This window comes from Perissodus microlepis, chromosome 10, assembly GCF_051167445.1.
Source record: "Perissodus microlepis isolate ML-2025 ecotype Zambia chromosome 10, ASM5116744v1, whole genome shotgun sequence".
In the NCBI taxonomy this organism is placed as follows: domain Eukaryota; kingdom Metazoa; phylum Chordata; class Actinopteri; order Cichliformes; family Cichlidae; genus Perissodus; species Perissodus microlepis.
Genome location: NC_140470.1, coordinates 9,300,638 through 9,322,722, shown reverse-complemented (window position 1 = coordinate 9,322,722; position 22,085 = coordinate 9,300,638). Strand labels below are relative to the sequence as shown.

At 38.2% G+C, this 22,085-nt stretch overlaps 1 protein-coding gene across 1 annotated transcript in view; it reads left to right on the top strand.

The window, feature by feature from the left end:
- Positions 1-22,085, top strand: part of pcdh1a (protocadherin 1a) — a 100,517-nt gene that overhangs the window by 9,769 nt on the left and 68,663 nt on the right. The window contains exon 3 of the mRNA XM_084941809.1: positions 108-2,294. Within this exon, the coding sequence (XP_084797935.1) occupies positions 108-2,294 (2,187 nt within the window). The remainder of the gene's footprint in view (positions 1-107; positions 2,295-22,085) is intronic.

Sequence of the window (22,085 nt, the reverse complement as noted above, 5' to 3'; positions counted from 1 at the left end):
CACTAACACTAGTGTTAGTGTTGTTAGTGTTGTAACTAACATTAGTTACAACAGTAACTGTTGCACATATTTAATGCCTTTAACCATTGAATATGTTTTGATTACAGGTTAAAGCAAACGACTCTGACATGGGCCCGAATGGAGAAATTGAGTACACCCTTCACCAGGCAGTAGATCCAGTGCCGAAACTCTTACGAATTGATCGGTCCACTGGCATCATCTATGTCAAAGGACCACTGGACAGGGAGGAAATCAGCAGCTTGTCCTTCTATGTGATAGCAAGGGATAAAGGCCCTCAGCCTAAAAGCTCTAAGACATTTGTAACCATTGAAGTGACTGACCAAAATGACAATGCTCCAGCTGTGGAGATTCGTGGGATTGGCCTTGTGACTCACAGTGAAGGAGTGGCAAATATTTCCGAAGACATGCCAGTGGGAACAGCTGTTGCTTTAGTTCAAGTATCTGACAAAGATGAGGGAGAAAATGCTGTGGTCACTTGTGTGGTAGCAGGTGATGTGCCATTTCAGCTTCGCCCTGCCAGTGACTCAACCAGTGACAACAAGAGGAAGTATTTCCTACAGACCACCACGCCTCTTGACTATGAAAGAGTTAGAGATTACCGAGTAGAGATTGTGGCTGTAGATTCTGGAAACCCAGCACTCTCTAGTACAAACTCTTTGAAAGTTCAAGTGACTGATGTGAACGATAACTCTCCAATATTTTCCCCTACCTTGTTTGAGGTTGATTTTGCTGAAGAAAACCAACCAGGAGAAAAAATTTTAGATGTTATAGCCACAGATGCTGACAGCGGCACTAATGCCGAACTTCTCTATAATATTTTGCCAGATTCATCCATCAAAGGCTTGTTTGAGATTGACCCAAATACAGGCGAAGTAAGAGCCAAAAGCTCTCTTGATCGTGAACACAAAGAACAATATGAGTTTCGTGTCACTGCAGCAGATAAAGGGTCTCCTGTCCATAAAGGAACAGCAACTGTTGTAATAAAAGTAATAGACCGCAATGACAATGATCCCAAATTCATGCTTAGTGGCTACAGTTTTTCAGTCTTGGAAAACATGCCACCTCTGAGTCCAGTTGGTATGGTGACAGTCCTAGATATGGACAAAGGCGAGAATGCCCACGTTCACCTCTCTGTAGAGCCTGATGAAGGAAAGTTTGTTGTTCAAAATGGAACAGGAACTATTCTCTCAAGCATCTCGTTTGACAGGGAGAAAGAAAGCAGCTATAATTTCCGTCTAAAAGCAGTGGATGGAGGAGAGCCACCGAGGTCTTCATATGTGGGTGTTACAATCAATGTACTGGATGAAAATGACAATGATCCCGTGATAACTAAGCCCTCCAACTCTTCCTTCAGACGCTTATCACCTCTAGCCTCCCCAGATAGCCACGTTGAAGTAGTGGAAGCTGAGGACCTGGACAATGGCCCTAATGCAGAGCTGGTGTTCAGTATCGCTGGTGGAAACCCTTACCAGTTATTTCGCATTTCCCCCTCAAGTGGAGAGATCACTCTAGCAAAGGAGATGACACGCAAACATGGTGGATTACATCGCCTAGTGGTGCGAGTAAGTGACAAGGGGAAGCCTGCACGCCACGCTACTGCCCTGGTCCACATCTATGTCAATGAAACCATTTCAAATGTCAGCTTAGTGGAAGCCTTAGTGGGACACAGTCTTTACACTCCACTGGACAGGGACATTGCTGGTGATCCCGACAATGGTTTTGCTGCTCAGCGTAGTAATATATTGTTTGGAAGCCTTGCTGGTGTAGCAGGTGTTGTAATGTTGATCTTGGTGGTGGTATTTATTCGCCACCGCATCCAAAGAGAGACCAAGAGTGGATATCAAGCTGGCAAAAAGGAAACCAAGGACTTATATGCACCCAAACAGGCCCCAAAAAACACCAAAGGCAAACGTGGACGGAAAGGCAAACCTCAGAAGTCTCCAAAACCACTCGGGGAAGACGAAGAGGTCAGCCTTCAAAAAAGTCTGAAGTTCAACCTTGATGGAGTCAATGATAGCCCCAGGATACATCTGCCTTTAACATATTCACCAGGAAGCCCTGATATAGGCAGACACTACCGTTCCAACTCCCCTTTACCCTCCATCCAGCTGCAAGCCCAATCGCCATCTGCCTCACAGAAGCATCAGGTGGTCCAGGACCTCCCTGCCACCAACACCTTCGTAGGAACAGGAGGAGACGACAATTCCACTGGCTCAGACCAGTACTCAGATTACAGCTACAAGACGGGCCAACTGAAGTATAACAACAAACAGGTACAGTTATCTCAAGCGCATAGTAAGGTCTGTCTGAGGAATGGGTGATTGGATTGGTGTATTTTGTGAGAATGTTGAAAAGCAGTGATTTAATTATAAGACTTGCAATATTTTATTCTTATCATCTACAGTCCTGAAAACATATCACAGATTCAACAACTCTCATTCATGACTACTTTGGCAGTTCTAGTAATTTGATATGATTTACTTTGACAATAACAGTCCCAAATTTGAATTATGTGAATGCCATTTTTGTCAGTGTGCCATCTATCTGGATTGTAAAAATGTAAAACGATAGTTAAAAATTTAGTACAAATTTGTTACTGGCTGTTTTACTCAGTGCATAACTGTAAATTGTGTGTGATGATATACGAAGAACAGACCAAATCATTTCTTTCTCTTACTAGTAACTGTTTGTTTTGCTTCTCTGGGTAAGGCATGTATATATGTAAAATTGCATAGACAGAAAGAAAGTTGCTGCAAGTATTTGCTCAATTGTGGCACTGCTAAAAAATGAGATTTTGTCAGGTTGGCAGAAGAGTTGAGCAGGGATGGTCTGTTCTCACTTACTTACTTCTGCTCTTCTGCTTGACCTCTAGTGCTCTGTAGTGATCTCGGCAGGTCACTTGCTCTTATCTCCCTGCTCCTTATGCTCTTATCTCCTCTTATCTGTACAACATTTGGGCTTGAATCACCATGGAAACAGAAATATTAATAGAGTCAGAAGGGATTACAAACAGAAAGATTTTAGAGTGTAAGGCTAGAAAGCTAGTGTGTCTCTGGGTTTCTGTGTCATCTGCAACTGTGTAAATGTGTGTCTTGGACTACACAAATATAAATTTGTGTGCAGGAGGGGATAAGGCAGATTATCATTACCCTTATATAGGAGAACATCCCTTATTATACAGAAACATGTCCAGATGTCTTGATCCCACCAGTTACACAGCCATGCTTGAGCCACTGAAATGGATCTGTGGTTTTTATTTATTTACTTCTTTAGTTAAATATGTGCTGAACTCACGTTCAACATGGAAAAAAAAACAGCTAGTGTCAGTGAGAGGTAAGCTGCTGATAACACAACTTCAAAGAATACCCAGCACCAAAGACAGCCTTGCGCAGGGGCATTCCATCACAAACAACCACAAATTCAAAAACTGAGAGTATGATTAGCAACCTAACATGACTGATTTCTCTGAACCACACTGAGTGAAAAGTGATATATTTGTGAAACACACACCAACTAGATCTAACAATACTTTATTCATGTCGCTACTGTGGCATTCAAAGGATGGCCATTATTTAGTACTGAAAATATTTGACATTGATGTAAACTATTTATTTTCAACCAGGACGAGTTGACATGAGCTTTCAAGACACTTCCTACATTTCAGCCGTACAAAACAGTTTGACATTCTCCAAGGCTTTGCAGATAACGTTTGCCACATAAAAATTAGCAAAAATAGAAGGGGAAAACATGCCGCTGAGTTCTGAACATGTGTAGGTGACACATTTTCTGTGGAGATATCTTCAGAGCCAGTCTCACAGTTGGCTTGTTGGTAGTTTTAGCAGATGTTAGTTGACAGCTTAGGTGATCACAAGCCGTTGTGGGTGGAGTCAGTTTAGAGAACAGTCACCACTGTCTTCTTGATGGACAACATAAGGGACCAAAATGACTGCAAGCCACAGGGTGTGTCTGGGTGTTTGTGTGTAGTGCCAATCTCTCTGTTTGTGTGTAGATTTGCTCCTTAATCTAAGAGTGTTAATTGTGTCTGGCACAGATGTAAGCTCTCAGCATTTAACAGTACTGTGTGTGTGCTTTCTCAATATGATCGCATAAATACATATGCAACATGACTCAAGTGAGTGACAGGCTGTTTAAAAACATGGACAGATGTTGAAGCTCATGTAACATACCTCAGCAGATGTTGTCTCGTGTATGGCATCCCCTCTCACATCAGGAAGAACAGATTGACCAAAATATATAATTAAAGCAACTGCCAAGTGATGTGACAGATCTAGAGTGGTGCCATTGTTTTAATTAACTGTGCTGCACTCAACAACTAGTTTTGTTTTTTTGTTTCCCCAATATGGTCAGATGTCTATTTTTTTTTTTGTCAAATCTCAAAGTCTCAAATTTCCAGCGTGTATGTTCAGGGATTATGAGCATATGAAACATTACAAGCATTTAATGATATTTTTTTGTTTCAAGCAGTATCTTCATGCTTTAGGCTTTAATTAGAGACAGTTTCCTTCTGAACACAAATCTATTGTCAGGTGGCATCTGAGCGGATATTAAACAAATTGATCAAAAAAACTGATATAAAAGTGTGTGAATGTGTTTGTGAGTGTGTTAGTGGTATTAGACGTTGATTGCAGAGATATATTTAAAAGATGAAAATATTTGCCCAGGTTTAGATTGCAGGTGCAAATAGACTGATAATGTAAAATTAGATGTAGTGTAATTAAAGACTGTCATACATGCATTAGTATTTATTTGCAGGTAAAATATTGTCTTATTTGCTGCACCTACTTAACTCTTCATTTTGAACTTATTTGTGGAGCTGGTCATTACAAAATGATTACTTTTTCATCTTCTCTATTTGAACTTATCAGAAGCATCTCTACATTAATATGCTGGATTAATGAACAGCCCAAGGCTGAATAGTAGAATATTAAAGTACTATATTACTCAAGAACCCGAACAGATGTTTCAGATGTGCTAATTAGATCATCATATTACCTAAGCATGTGCCAGCTATATGTGCAAAATAATATTTGTTTAGTTTCCTACACCAGGAGCTAGTACTGCTATCAGTTCAGAAACATTTTGATCTTTTCCCAAGACTCTGTGGAGAATGTTTCAGCCCTGTAATTGTTTTAGATTAACCCACTTCTGCAAATATTCCTAAAATGCTGTTTCCAGGATGTAATGTTTCGCAAAAAAGAAACAGCAACAGACACTCAACGCCACTAATCATACTTCTAATTTTGCATTCCATGTGTCTACAAGCAATAACATTCAGTAACATGGACAGTGCTTTTGCTGCCAACTAGCTCCAAAGCTTCTGAGAACCATTGCATCAGAGGTGGAAAAAGGATGATAGGCACTAAAGAAGCCCAGCTTCATTCCTCTGTGGTCCTTTGTCAACACCCTTTAGAATAACACTCATCAAAGGCTAAATTAGAAAGTTTTAGATCAAGGAAAATTACTGAGCACTAATGTAGCATCATAGACAGCCCAAATGGTTCTATACTAGATTCAAACAAACATGTGGGAGACTTCAAATAGTGGGGTGTTATAGCCTCACTGTACTGAATATGCATAGAGGTTCTTACAGTTTCTTCTTGCACCTGTTTGGGTATTGTTGTAATTAAAGTAGGGACACTAGGAATTTTCCTCAGGGTCTTGGCAAGTTAAGCCATTTTTAGATATATGCCACAATTTTATTCTTGGGCAAACAATATATTGTACTGATTACTGCATGTGAAGTTACTATCCATACAAATAGTGGTTCCTTGATTCTTAAGATTTAAAAGGAAACTTTTTATTTTATTAACAGAATATGAATATTTTAAATAAGTGTGTTTTACCCAGTGTAATCCATTTGGACAAAATAAAGCAAATGAATAGTAGTAGTCACGAAAGTAACATAGCAAAGCAAATGTTGGTACATAGTTGTATTTTGAAAATACAACATTGTAAGCTGCACATTTCTAAATCCAGGCCGCTCAAGGTTGCACCTTTTGTAGTTTACCCCCTCATCACCTTTGAATGTGTGATATTGCATGATGGTTGCTAGAGAAACCAGTGACTCACGTTAGCCATTAGACCTGATAATTAGCTCTGTTGGGTCCAAGAGCTGGCACCTTTTTTCACACTTCATTTAATGAGAATCTTACATATGAACAAAAAGCAAAATGAAAGTCAGGAAGGACTGAAAATCATCTGTTACACAACAATCATTACTGCGTCACTGTATTTTTTATGCATCAACGCATGCTGATAAAATGTTCTATTCATTCAATGAGGATGAATTTTGTCCAGCTCTGGCTTACTTGTTCATCTCCATGCCCACATGTGGTAGAGGGTAGTAGAGTGAGTCAGTGTGAGTCTTAATTAACCTGCTTCTTTGTTAAGAAGGGCCCACACTTTGTGAACTTTAGGCATCCCTTTGAGCTGGGATTAGCCCGATTTAGTCCAATGCGGGTATTTGAAGTCAGCCGAGGTATATTACAGATGAGGCTGGAAGCACAATTTGCACTTGTTCTTTGAGACTGTGACACACTGGCCCTCAATTACTTAGGTGTGTTTGGAAGTCTTCTTACCGTGCACGAAAAACAAGTGCGTAAAATTACTATCAGATTAATCGAGCATGTGCACTGCCCCTTTTTGCCCTCATCACTATAGGCATGTTAGCAAAACAGAATCATTCTGAACTAACAGATTGGTGCAATCTGTATACACGCATACTATCTGCACATGACATTATCTATATAAGAAAATGCATTTACCTCTAGGTTAAGTGGGGAAATTAGTGGCAATAAAAGCACAGAATGAAAGAAAGAAAGAATGAAAGAGAAAACCCTGTACGCTTCACTGAAGTAAGGAAGCAAGAGAAAGTCCAAATGAAGAAAGTGCAAAGAGGAAGTCAAAAGACACAGATTCCCACAAATGTTTCCACCAGACTGAGGATTGTTGAAAAAAAAAGTCTGTGGCTGAAATAATGGGGGTTCTGAATGTTGTTTCCCCCTGAGACAGGCACTGTGACTCGGGGAAAAAAAAGTTTGGCAATCAAACATTCTATAAAAAAGAAGAAAACAGTGAAGGGGAAGGAGCACGTAATCTGTCAGCTCAAGATGAGAACCTCACTGCAATGAAAAATGAAATTAATTAATTAATTAAAAAAATGTGATAGTGCCAAGAAACTGACTTAAGAAAATGACTGTAATGATGTCATCCAGGAATGATATGGCATTTTTAATACCGTTGAAGCCTACAGTTTTCCATTTAGTATTCTGTTCAGGGTTTTTTTAAAAAATGTTTTTGATTAATTGTAATTCTGAACATTTTACGACTTATGGTGTTTTAGAAAACAGCAAGTACTGGCCAAATTAGCCCTGGGTCTTTGATCTCGTCCTTTAGATGCAGTGCTAATAGCATTTTGCCAAAATTAATCATTCTGTCTACAAACAACAATGGCATGGTATCTTCATATCATCATATATTACCATTCCTTTTGTAGGTAAAGTTAATAATGTGTATTTTTCAACAAGCCTGTCTGAAAAGGGCTTGATTATTGCACGTTTGAAGAAATAGGAATGATGAAGTCACTGGTATCAGTGAAAAATATTCACATCGTGGCTCTGCCTGAAATTAATCTTGATTCAAGCTGCAATGACTCTGAGCTGGCTGTAAGTGGTTACAAGTTGTACAGGGCAGACAGAAATAAATTTGGTGTAGGCGTTGCTTTTTATCTCCAGGAACAGCAATAAAAAATGTTTAATGAGTCCAGAGATTGAGAATTTTTGGTTAAAGATTTATTTTTAACATTTATGCCTATTTTATAGGCTGTTGTTACAGACCACCTAATTCTAATATACAGTATTTTGAAAATTTAAGTGTAATGTAACAGAATAGAATTTTCTTTTTCTTCCTGGTGACCTGAACTTTTATTGGTTTCTATCAACCTTAATGAATCTTAATTTCTTAATAAGTACTGTTCATTTAGAAATAAACCTTATCTAAGTTACAGGGATCTCTAAACTTTCCTCAAATTGTGACAAGGTCAACAGTTTCTTTAAATGACCGTAGTAATAAAATCTCTATGTGCACTAATCACATTTGTAAATAATAAAATAATATGATCAGGGTCTGTGGCAGTTGGGTTCAGCATTCATAATTTGAACTTGGAAAACAAAATTGTCAAAATCTGTAAAATAGCATTGTCCTTTGTAGAAGTTATGGAAATTTGATATGGATTTATTTTTGAATGATGTTAAATTGGTCAGAATTATGGTAAATGGCCTGTATTTGTATAGCGCTTTACTAGTCCCTAAGGACCCCAAAGCGCTTTACACATCCAGTCATCCACCCATTCACACACTGGTGATGGCAAGCTACGTTGCAGCCACAGCCACCCTGGGCGCACTGACAGAGGTGAGGCTGCCGGACACTGGCGTCACCGGGCCCTCTGACCACCACCAGTAGGCAACGGGTGAAGTGTCTTGCCCAAGGACACAATGACCGAAACTGTCCAAGCTGGGACTCGAACCGGCAACCTTCCAATTACAAGGCGAACTCCTAACTCTTGAGCCACAATCGCCCCATTATGTGGGGAAATCTTGCAAATAGGGCTGTAACCCTGTTTATGGATGATCTAATGTATCTGTTAACCCTTTTATACATGAATTATGACAACCTCAATCAGGATTTTTTTCTTAAGTATTTTTATTAATCTTTAGCCATGAAAATATGAATAAAAATACTTAAGCAAAAAATCTTGATTGAGGTTTTTTCAATTCATGTATGAAAGGGTTAAATAACAATAATTACAATGAAATACGTCATACATCTATAGTAACATTAAACAACCAGTGGGTGGCAGGGTATGGAGTGACACATCAGTGCCCAATGTAGTGGTTTATGTGCAAGTATACCATCAACACTGACACAAATATAAGAAAACAGCCTTTGAATAGCTGTCCACTGTAGTGGCCACTATGCGTGAAAGGGTTCCACTTAGGAAGCGCTCAGGGAAGGAACCCTGTCTTGATGATAAATTAAGATTAGCAATGCTTTACTGAGACAAGGCTAAAGAGATTCCTTAGAAATGATGATGTATTTCTGACAGAAGACGCTAGTGTAGATTAAGAAATATGACAACTAAATTGTATTATAACAAAAAGAAGTAATCGATTAATAATATAAGGAAATCATATACATTTAATAGGCTGGCAGTTGCATTATGGGGTACAGTTGAATGTTATTTAATGCTTTGATCTCAGCAGGGAGACTAAAATATGTTTGTCCTACAGCATTCACCGTAGCTAGGATTATGCACTTAAATTCGGGAGGGTAAGAAAAAAGAATTCAGTTGACCACAGTCTGCGATTTACGGACTTCACTGTAACTTTAAAAAATATATAATACATACATTTGACATAGGAACATTTTCGGGCCCCAAAGATACTAGCAACCACAATGGAGAAGCTAATGGGAATTCAAGTTTTATAAATAATCATAAGAATAATAGTCAGCATGATTCATTATAGTAGTAGTTATAGTAATCATAGTAGTAGTAGTAGTAGTAGTAGTGATGGATGTATTCATTTTAACGAGTTGTGTGTATGTTTGCTAAAACAGCCAGGGCTTTTTTTCATTTTTTCATATACATGGTTAGGGGCAGTTTTCAATTTGTTTGTGAAGCACAAACAAATTAAGGTGCGAAAATAGTGATAAATCACCGATTTGTGTGTGATATGTTCGTATGCACGATTCCGCAGATTTGTCTTATGCTTATTTTTACTGAAGACCAGTGGAACCATGAAATCACTGAAAATTTGTCATCTGCATTTTACTGAATAGTTGGGAAAGCATGGCGTGCTGCTAAATTATCTTTTCCTATCTCACTTTCCAATCTGCCTCCCAGTATTTTACAAACAGACACAGGCACACACGCAGACATACTCACCCACAGACCAACTCTCTCATTCACACACACACACACACACACACACACACAGGCAAGTACACAAACACACAAACAGCTCTTTGTGCACCACATATTTGCCCTGGCTGATTACTCAGAAAAAGAAGGCTAGAAGGAAAGTGAGGTAATGGTGGAGTAATTTGCCCTGCCTGCACGGCATGTTTTCTTACTGTTTTATAGTGTCAATGCATGATTCAATACACTGCATCAGTATTGCATTGTAGTGAAAGCACTGCACATTTGATGCTGCTCCTTCATAACTTAATACAGCCAGATAATAAAGAAAAAAAAATGCCACAGTGATCTTAGTTCAGAGCAGTTTATTTCTTAAGAAATGCAGTAGTGTATAATTTTGCACCTACCTTTTTATAAAGCATAGTTTTTCCTGTGGGGGGGGGGGTGGATGGGGAAGTTGTACAACATGTACATGTACATGCCACCCAGCCCCCCCAAAAAAAACAAAAACCAAAAAACTGGTGAGCTCTATTAATTATCATTTCAATTTCTCATTATTTGATTCATTTTTCTTAACAGTTTGGAAAATATTTTTTAATATTTACATTTTTTGGTAATAATGGTTGGTTAAAATGTCGACCAAAAAGTTTGTTGAAAGAAATGCTCAAGTTTAAACATGCCAGGCCCAGATAGTCAAGGGGAGCCCATTGGCTAAGCGTACCTAACAATAACCACATTGGCCATCATCTCTCTTGTTATTCTCTTTGTTCAATACATTACTGTGTTTGAGTCCACATAGTAAGTTTGATTAAAATACTGACACGATTGGCTTAAATAATTTGAGGCTTGTAGTCCTCATCAAGGAGAGTGGTTTAGACATTCACAGTAGAACCTGTAGCTTTATAGCACTCGAGATCACCTAAAATTTTAGACAGGTACAGGCAGTTACTGTAAAAGGCAAACACGCAACAAGAAAAATGGTCAAAGTCAGGAAGGTAACATAGCCTGGTAGCATGCAGCCTTCTGCCTATACTGTGACTAATTGCTGATAAAAAAAACAGCCTGGCAAACAGGTGACAGCACAAAGTGATGTACAGTTGGAACTGACAAACATAGGAGAATTTTGGGAAAAGCAAGAAACAGAGGCTTTGTCTGAATTTGTGTCTCTGAAGCTGAACAGAGAATGAGATGATGCAAAAGGTGCTATGACTTTTCCTATGTGTAGCTAAGCTGTGGGTGTATGAATGAGACAACTTTATAGGATATATAAAGGCTCTGTATTAAATATATCTCTAAGCCTATGTAACTGCTAGGTAAGGACTCACAGGTCTTACTGTATTACAGAGGAGACAAAAAATACAAAAATATAATAGAGTTTTGACTGAATGTGAACTTGGCATTTGAATGAGCACAATAATAAGCAAAGTGTTGCACTCCAGTTTAGTGTAGGAAAACAGAAAATACCAAATTCCATGCAGTTTTTTTTGCCCAGATACATACAGGTCTTTTGTAAGCACTCGAGCTACTTCCATACTGTCTTTGCTGTTAGAGAAGGAATTCAGAGACATCAGAGCCTGTTCGTTATTTTTTGCTGAAGCATTGCTTTAAGACAGCGGTCCCCAACCCCCGGGCCTCGGACCAGTACCAGTCCGTGAGTCGTTTGGTACCGGGCCGCGAGAGTTGAGGCTCAGGTGTGAAATGTATGGTTTTCAAGGTTTTTATCAGTTTTCAGTGTTATTTTGTTATCGTTTTTATCGTTAACTCGGTTTTCCTGGGTCTTTTCACGTGTGTTATGAATAAATCTTCTTTTTTTCGGTACCGGTACTAGTTTTATTTTGTTGTATTTATCCGCGACACCTTAAAGGCCGGTCCGTGAAAATATTGTCGGGCATAAACCGGTCCGTGGCGCAAAAAAGGTTGAGGACCGCTGCTTTAAGAGACAGTGTGCTTATAATTTCATTTTGTTTAGGATGGGTGAACACAAAGACTCAACTGGCAACCTCCCTTGGGATGATAATTAAATTAAAGCATAATAAAATGTTCTTCATGCATCCCAAAAAATGGTTAGGGCTATTGTACACATAAAAAAGAATATTCACACCAAAACTTCATATAACTGTTTTGCCAAAAATAATTTAAAAAACAGCACATACAAACCTGACATTTTAATTAACTGCTTTTCACTTTTCTACATTGCAGTTTTTCAACAGTTCAACTTACTGCCACAAATTGTGGGCTTTGGACTGCGACCATTCTGTATTACTGCATGTTTATTGTACAAAAGTGAATTGATAAGCATCAAATCTCAGAACTTTATTGCGTTTTCTGCAGTATGAAGAGAATTCAATCACTGGCCCGCATATTAGGTACAACTGTTCAACTGCTCATTAGCAAAACTGTAATCAGTCAACCACATGGCAGCAACTCAGTGCATTTTAGCATGTAGACATGGTTGAGACAATCTGCTGAAGATTCAAGTGAGCATCAGAATGGGAAAGAAAGGGGATTTTAAGTGAGTTTGAATGTGGCATGGTTGTTGGTGCCAGATGGGCTGGTGTGAATATTTCAGAAACTGCTGATCTCCTGGGATTTTCATTCACGATCATCTCATCTACAGAGAATGATTAGAAAAAGAGAAAATATTCGGTAAGCAGCAGTTTTCTGTGCTGAAAATGCCTGGTGGAGGCCAGAGGTCAGAAGGGAATGGCCAGACTGCTTTGAGTTCACAGGATGTCAGAAGTAACTCAGTTAAGCTATTGTTAAAAAACAATAGCTTCACTGAGCCAAGGTATGTAGAAGCGCATCTCTGAACACAAAACATGCTGAACCGTGAGGCAGATGGGTTTCAGAAGACCACACTGGGTCCCACCCCTGTCAGCTAAGAACATGAAACTGGAGCTACACTTCACACACACCCATTAAAATTTACCAACTAGGCTGATTTGATTCTTGTGTGACATTTGGATGGTAGAGTCAGAATCTTGCGTAAACAACATGATAACATGGACCAACCCTTTGTTGTATCAGTGGTTCAGGCAGATGATGTAATGATCTGGGGGATGGACTCAAAAGGCTTCCACAGTCACATACCATAATCCAGTGGAGCACCTTTGGGATGCGGTGATTAAAAATTTGCGATATAATTGATAAATCAATGCCAAGTTGTTAGGAATACATCTGTGTTCTCATGCAAGTTCCCTTGCATGACCATTTGATTGCTTATTAAACTAGCATCTACACTTTCCGTAAGTTCCCCACTTTATTTTCTTTGAAATCCTCTTTATTTGGAACAAAACACTTGTTTTTGATTGGGCTGTAAAACAAACAAACAAACAAACAAACAAAAACCCCATAAAAAAAACAAGTTAATGAATATCAACCAGAAGAAAATCCAATGCTGAGAAAACTGCTGCAGCTAAGGGCAGCATCTATGAAGATGGTAATACCTGAACTAATTAGGGGCTAATACACTTTAAGCAGTACAACTCAATCTCACAGCAGTTTACAAATGTATAGATGTTAATGGTCATCCTAAACTGATCTAATATAACATTTAAACATTAATATTTAAACATCTAAAAAAATATAACATTTAAGTTCGATAACACTAAGATTAAGATATGGGTTGTAGTGAATGCATGCACATTTGATGGCTGCATGGAGTGACTGGAGAAAAATCTATTCTAAATAGTAGGGAGTGAAAGTGGGGTGCTTTTGCCTACTGGAAGTCTAAAAAAACAAGAGGTGTGCAATCTCAATTATATACTTTGTTCTGTAAAATGTGCACAAGCAAGGCAGCTGACAAGAAGGCTCAAATGCTTTAGCCGATGATCAAAATAAACCTTAATAACATAAATAAGTCACTACAATTTGATCTGTCGACTATTACGTTATTCTTCTTATTTCCAGCAATCATTTCACTGTATGGAGCTCGTGGGCAGTTGCCTAAAATCGTTAAACTTCACCCATGACAATCTTCTTTGATGTGTCTGCTAATTAATGTTCAAAAATTTGTGCTAGGCAGGCTGAAATACATGCCAATAATATTCACATAACATCCTCAGACATCCTTTGAAGTGTCTTGCCAAGATAGAGAAGGTGTGTTACCTTGAGTTACTGTAGACGGAGATGGATGTCAGCTGTGCGATCTGGCTCAGCACAGTAAAAAAGATGGCACACCTCAATAATCAAGGCTTATGTGGAAACACTGATGTATAGGCTGCCTGTCATATTGAGCACATTTACAGTTTCTTGGCACCCTCCATGCACACTTCTGATGCTTTCTGTTTCATGTACTGTTAAAGGCTGACTTAAAGTCCAGGATACATCCTAATTATTATCCAATCAGCTGTCAGACCTTGGATCTATATTGTTTCTTTAAGTTTCTATAAGTAAACTAAGATGAAATCTTTTTATTGTGTACAGTGCTCCTTAATATGCATATTTTTGTCTTTGCATTGAATGCTGGGCTTGTTAAAGGGCTCCAGGTGGTTGAGAATATTACTGTATATCATGTATCGTGATGTAAAGATGGAACATATTCTGCACCTAAACTGCACTTTTTTTTTACTTTGTAAAACACTTTGGTCAACCTGTGTTGTTTGTTTAAATGTGCTAAATTGATTGATTAATTGAGAAAGAGGAAAACAACAACAACAAAAAAAAACAACAACCATCCACTGTTTTACTGTTTTGTAAACAATGATCTTCTGCATTGTTCACAAAATACACTTTCGAAAATATAACAAGTTTGAAATGATGTACTTAATGTAGCATGGATTTGTGAATCATATCATCAGAGTTAAAAGTGATGGAAATGAGAAATTCTTTACGAACACTCTTGTGAGTAGATAATATTATACTCTGAGCTCAATGTAATATAATTATATTATAATAAAAGTTTCCCAGTAGGTTACAAAGGAGTCATTTATTCCAAAGGCTCTGCATGAAACCCTTTAAGGGCAAGTGAGACAGCAGAGAGGCAAGTGCATTCAATTAGCAGGCTTGTCCTAATTAACAACCATCCCTTCAACTAGGACATAGGGATTGATTTTATTTGCATTTCCTAGATTGAATTATTAGTGTTAGCCCTTTGAAACGGTTTGCCTGAAGTATGATGCGGCAGATATGACAGGTGTGGGTAATAGGCAAAGTTTATGTGTGGGTTGGATAGAAGTAAATATTTTAGTTTGCAAAGGATGATAAACTTATTTGTAAAATGCTACCTGGAGATCTCCTTTTCTCAGGTAGTCTGTCTTCCTTAATCAAGGTTTTACAAAAGATGGAAAATGTGCCTACGAAGTACATAATGTGAACAATAGGGCAACCTCGGGAGCTGCAAAATGAAAAATGAGGCTGGTTCTAAAATCATATTTACAGCCTGGTATAAAAATTTGTTTTGGCCTCTCTAGATAGTTTCTCCCTTCACAATAATGCTGACTAGCTTGCATGTTTTTAGTTTTCTTTTGCATTTCTGTAACTCATGGACCAGAATAATTGAATTAGGTGCGTGGTCACTGTAACTGACAGGTGTCCCAACACAGGTAGCTATAGCCCTAGGTCCCATCCAGTACTTTGAGATATTTAACCTTATATCATTGCTGTGTGTGCTGTTGGAGCATTTTGGAGTATTTTTAATAAATTATCTATGGCTTGCTGAACGGTACAGACCATCCAAAAAGTCTGAGCTTCACTTTTGGCCAGTGAAATTCTGCTACTTTTTAGTATTTTTGTTTTGCACTAATTAGCTGATATATGTGTGTTACACCTATATACAACCAAGGTAACTAGTGTTAGCAGATAAAGTAACTTTCACTCGTGTTATACAAACATGATGGTGGCCTAAAACCAGCAGGTGATCTCTTGGTGGTTATGTCCATCTTTTATACCTTTTTATACTATATGTGAGGGTGATATATATATTACTTTTACATGTGTTTTCTAGATTATCCTGGATTGTACACTGACAACATGGCGAGGTAGCTCAACATTTTCATTGCGCCATGTGGAGTGTTTTCAACAAAGGCAAATGTTGTAACACTGCTTTTGTAGCACGCCAACATAAAACAACAACATTACTAATCTCAGCTAAATGAGAACATAGCAAGATTCTAACCTTTTATACCTCTCACAAACACTCTTGTATTTGTTATGTCAGCTTTCATGTAGTAATTATTCATTAAAAACATTTCTAATAATGTAACAAGTTCTTGATTTATGTAGAATGAGCAATTGCAACTTTTTGTGCAGCAAGTCCTGACTGCCAGCCATCAGCCCTCTTGATGTCATCAAGATGCTTAGCACTGCTGACTTGCTCTTTGATGTAGAGGGGAAATAGACCTGATTAAAGTGATGCTGGTGATCCATGTGCACATTAAAATGTGATGGTGTCCCTATTGATCAAGTTTAATGAAATATCTGATGAAAAGCTATTGGTTGCTGTCATTTTTCCTCAGGCTCAAATGCTTTCTGTGAGTGGCACATGGTCAGATTCCATCTTTTATGTAAAAAAAAAAAAAAAATAAATAAATAAATAAAATGAGTTCTTCTTTAGGTAAAGCTGTGTGGAGGCTCAGCTCCCTGATGGCATTGCCTTTAGCTGAGATATTATATCACCACACAACCCAGCCTCCTTACCTTCTGCCAGGCAGATTAGTGCTTTTATCAATAAGCAGCTTAGCACCAAAGTGTTCCTCAATAATATGCCATGTTTTTTCTCCCGCTGCTTTAACTCCTGGGGTTCTTTTTAAAAGTATTTTGCACTTACATATTCTCATATTCTCACATTTCCTTATTTTCAACCTTCCTCCCTTTCTCCCAAAAATTCTTCTATAGGTCTAAGGATTACCCTCTGACTCAGACAAACAGCAATACATTATGTATTCTTCTCTTCAGGTCACATTAGGAAACTAGACAGGGCCCAAGAGGGCAAGGGAGCAGCATCCCCCTCAGACATACTACCCCATTAGAAGCCTGGAGTTCACCATAAAACCCATTAAGATCCATTAGGGAAGTGCTCTGGTCCACAGACACCTTTAAGGCCAGTCAGCCACAAAGGTGCACAGTTACAGATGGTGTAAAATTTGATTTGTCACTGGAATGCCATGTTTCAGATAAGGTTGCATAAAAGCATCGGCCCATATGGCAATGTGGTAAAAGTTGTGTATTTTTCCACAAGATTCTGACATAGTTTCAGAAATTGTATTGAAAGACTCATTTCTCAGTAATTCTAACCATCCTAAAGTGCAGTGATGTTTGATGGCACCTGCTTTAAAAATATAGTTAAATATATAGTGTTTTATTTTTCCAGTTAGCAAACCAGTACACAATGCAAAGTATAGCTATAAATATAAATTAGCATAAGCATTATTGAGCCCAAGCAGATCCCAGCTGAGATTTCACTCACTCTTTTGTAAATGCTTGAACAAGCTCTCCAGCAAATGGCAGCTCTTTCACCCTGCTCCGATTGGAACAATTGCATACAGCTGTGAGGTTCCAGCATACTGCCTCTCTTGTGATTAGAGCGCTGCTTATTACATTTGATGAGCCTGACCCAAATCTTCCAGAGGCAGACACATTTTCCAAAGTGAGTTTGAAATTTTAAATCCTAGATCAAGTCAAAGTTGAATCCTTTGCTGGGCCACAAATAGCCATTTCGGACACCTTTCGGGATAGAATTGGGCATAAAAAGGTTCGCCATGACATGCTGTCTACCACTTCGTTTTTACGAAGGGTTTCATGACATTTAATAAATGTTATCAGCACCCAAAAATAAGAATACTAATTTTAAAGCAGTTTGATGTATTATGACCTCATTAACCATTAAAGTTTGCCATATGGAGGATTGCCTAATGAATGTTTTTTTTCTCTAGCTTCAGGAGTGTTTCTCTTTGTGACAAACTGTTGTGAAGTCTTGATTAATTGTGTGTTTTTCGTGCTTTGTTTGCCAACTCATAGATCTGACATGGAAGCATGAAGGAAAATGGATTCTTTTAAGTTAATTAATATAATTTTTTATACATCCAAGAGTGTATAGCTCCTCATTGCACTTCTCTTGCTTAGATTTCCATTGCATGGCTGCAGCTTTGAGTGTGTACTATAGCCTGGAGTAGGGATGCACCGATACCGGTATCGGGTATCGGCCTCGATACCACATTTTCTAAAGTACTCGTTAAAAGTCCCCCGATACCGAGGACCGATACCACGGTCTGAGACCTGTCTATGTTTGAGCGGCATGTAAGGGGTTAATCACAGGCGCCGAGTGCCCGCCCCCAGGCCCCGGCTGCCCGCCCCCAGGCCCCGGCTGCCCGCCCCCAGGCCCCGGCTGCCCGCCCCCAGGCCCCGGCTGCATCTCAGACCTGGGAGAAGGCGAGGCGAGACAAGTCAGCTGTGTGGAACTATTTCAAAGTGAACGATGACGCGAAAACAAAGGCGGACTGCAAATTGTGCTCAGCGAAATCGTCCAGAGGAGGCTCAAAAGGTAGCGCATTTAACACAAGTAATTTAATCAAGCACCTAAAATCCCAACACGACGAGTACAAAGAGTTTACCCACGCTTATTTACCCATGCTTATTAGCACAGAGGAGCATAGCTGATGCTATAGCAGTGGGACGGAAAATAGTTGGGCATTTTAAACATTCCGCCTTAGCCTACTCCCGCCTCGAGGACATTCAGGGACAGCTCAACCAGCCAATAAAGAGACTGCAGCAGGACGTACAGACACGCTGGAACAGCACGTATTACATGCTCCAGTCCCTCATTGAGCAAAAGCGAGTGCTGGGGGTGTCCGAGCACGAACTCCCTGACTATCTCACCGCTCACCAATGGGCTCTTATGGAGACGACTGTTGCCATCCTCGCCCCCTTTGAGGAACTAACTAAAAAAAGTGAGCAGCTACGACGCACTAGCCTCTGATGTCATCCCAGCTGTGGCTGTGCTAGTGAGACTTCTAAACAGAGAAACAGACGAACAAATTTAAAATAAAATTTTGTTTTTTTTACAATTATTTATTCTGTAATATGTTGCATACAACATGCTTTTCATTTTAAATAAATGTTCTTAATTCCAAACTAGTCCCTTGTTTGTTTGTTTTTGTTAAATTATAGGACTAAAGCTGTTACCTGTAAATTTAAATCATGTTTTTATTAAGTACTCGGTATCGGCGAGTACTGAAATGCAAGTACTCGTACTCGTTTCCAAAAAAGTGGTATCGGTACATCCCTAGCCTGGAGGCACAGTTTGATTACCAAATGGGAAGAGAAGCCAACTACCCAGGGTCCCCCAGAAATGCTCAGGTTTACTACTATTTTCTGTGCCATCTGCTGTAGACTGTTGTTTAATTCTAATTTTAAGACCTTCATTGTTTGTAACTTTGCTTAGATCAAGGTATTTAGAATACATGTAAAGCTGCAACCAGTTTTTCACTGATAATTAAACTTCTTAATATGTAACTCCCCCCAAACGCTCACGATCAGTTGAATAAAGCTAATTTTTCCCAAGCAACCAGTGTTTGCCAGGCAGTTGCCAACCAGTCTCTAGGTGTGTATGACTGGGGTCAAATCTGCTTATCTCCTATGTGGGGCTTGATATGTCAAGTATGAAGTCACTGGATGAGAGGTGTTCATATTTTGGTTGTGTTCTGAGACACTTTTACATATTTTTTAGTGATTTTCTGTTTGGTTAGGAAGAGTTAGCATTATAATTTTATAATTTATGTAATTAATTTAGCTTTTAACAGAGACACATGCCCGCTCTGACATGTGCCTTATAACCGTAGTAACGCACACAAGACAAACTCTGCAAGGTAACATGAAATGGTGTCTAGGCACATAATGTCAATCTAGATAATGTCATATATCTGCAATGCAGTTCGGATAAGACCAGCGTTATTAAATCATTGCAGTTAAATGTTGGCAGCAGTGCATTTGCTGACACTTCCTATTTCTCCAAATGACTTCAATCGCTCACTGCAATTCGCAATCAGCCTGATCCGAACAGGCGTGTTCTGAACAGGTAGGGCACTAGTGACTTAAATGATCCATCAAGAATTAAAATTGTTGGCAGTTAATTCTGTCACTCATATAATCAATGAATCAACATTTTTTTCTGCTGTGCAGTATTGGTTATTGTTGGTTGTGCCTATATTTAATGAAAATCTCACAAAAATCTTATTTAAAGTGATGACCACAGGAGGATAATCCTAATATAGGTGGGGTTGGGGCAAGCTATGGAGTTTGCTATGAAAAGAAAATTCACCATTAAAGATCCATCATCTTTTATGTATATAGTTATATATTTGAGAGTTTTTGTTATTGTTATTTTATTTCTACAACAGTGCCAGAGAAATTGAGATAAGCAGCATAATAAGGGAAATTACTTCTGTGCCTAAAGTATCCCACTGAGCAAATTTCTCTTTACACATTACAAGTGGCATGCTATATTCTTCTGGTGTTTCACTTCTTTTCCTGCACACCCGATAGGTCTTTTAAAATGTCTTTTGCAAGTAATATATATTTTCAAACCTTTTTTATCTGCCTTATTGCTTTGCATTTACAACACCTTTATTCATGTTGTAACTTATAATACATATTTGATTGGGGAAAAGCCTGCTGATGACTTTGTAGAAAATACAATTTTTTTTTATGTGTATTTAGCCTTTGATATAAGATAATAACGACTACCTCTAGAAATATTGTACTGAATAGTCTGTAACTCACGTAACATGTAATCCACGAGCATGATTTGTGATTATCAATACCAGTTTAAAAGAGCTCTGCAAGCTAGTTAATAGGGCTAATCTAACAATGCCATTTATGTGCTTAGACACCTTACTCGTCATATGGTTCTTAACAGAAAGGAGAAAAGACAGAGGATGAACATTTACAAAAGGAAAGAGTCTCATTATTTTTGATGTGTGCAGAATTTAAATATGAATAACAATGTTACATCAGCATTTCTCATAAAGGTTTCACTTAATTAGTGGAACGAGTTTGCCTTCCCAATTAACATTTGTGAATCTGCATGTCCTGTCTGATTATATCAATCTTTTACTTTATATTATATTAATATTTCAGCAGCTATTAAGTAATTAGTTATTCATTTTAGATTCAGATAGTGGTGTGAGTAGTTCCAGTCCCATTTAGTTAGTAACTTTTGTGAAAGCCATGAGAAGTGTAAGAGCAGATCCCATAAATGTGATAACAGGAAACAGCTTTTAATTAAAAAAAAAAAGGATGTTTTATTCATTTATTTATTTATTTTTATTAATCTGTTGATTTTCTAATAGCTAGATGAGATTTTACAATTTGCATTAATGTACCTCTACAAGTCTACTTGAGGGATCCAAAGTTTCTTACACACAGTCAGTAGTAGTTTACAAATTACTGTAATCTAGAGACAAAAATCAAGATGTTTAAAACAATGCAATTTCTGTTAGCGTTTAGAGACTTTGCTGCTTAATTCACTCATAAACTATTTCATAACTATAACTATAACTATATCATTTCTAAAACGTTTTCACTTAACTATTGCAAGAACTTTCCCTTCCTATTGACATTTGTGTAAAAAACTGATATACTGTGAGTATATCTCAGCAATTTCAGCAATGCACAACCATCTCCTGACCACGCTGGTATGTAAGTATAGCATAGTATAGCAACTATTTAAACCTCCAAAGCTGTAGCTGTTTGGCGTTTATGATCACAATTCCTCTGTCAGTCAAACAATGCAGTACAATTTGTAGTACTAAAAATATTAATTTAACTACTCGGCAGTTGTCAGTCATGAAACCAAACTGCGATTATTACAGTTCTGAATAATACTATATATGCCAAGATCTACAGGGTTGGTTGTAGAACAAGCAGTGAATAAGTTCAGTGGTATGCAATTTTATAATACTCTGTATTGATCAAACAGAATATATCCTCCAATTGTATTGATCCTCCAATACAATTATTGATAACTGAGCAAATGTACAACACGTTGTGTATTCCTTTACATACCTAATATCTTCTCATAGACATGGATTGAAATTGTTATATGTAGCTTTACTAATTCAGCAATTTAATGTGGTTTATATAAAGGTACACAGCATTCAACTACTGATTTTAAAGTAATTATATATATGAA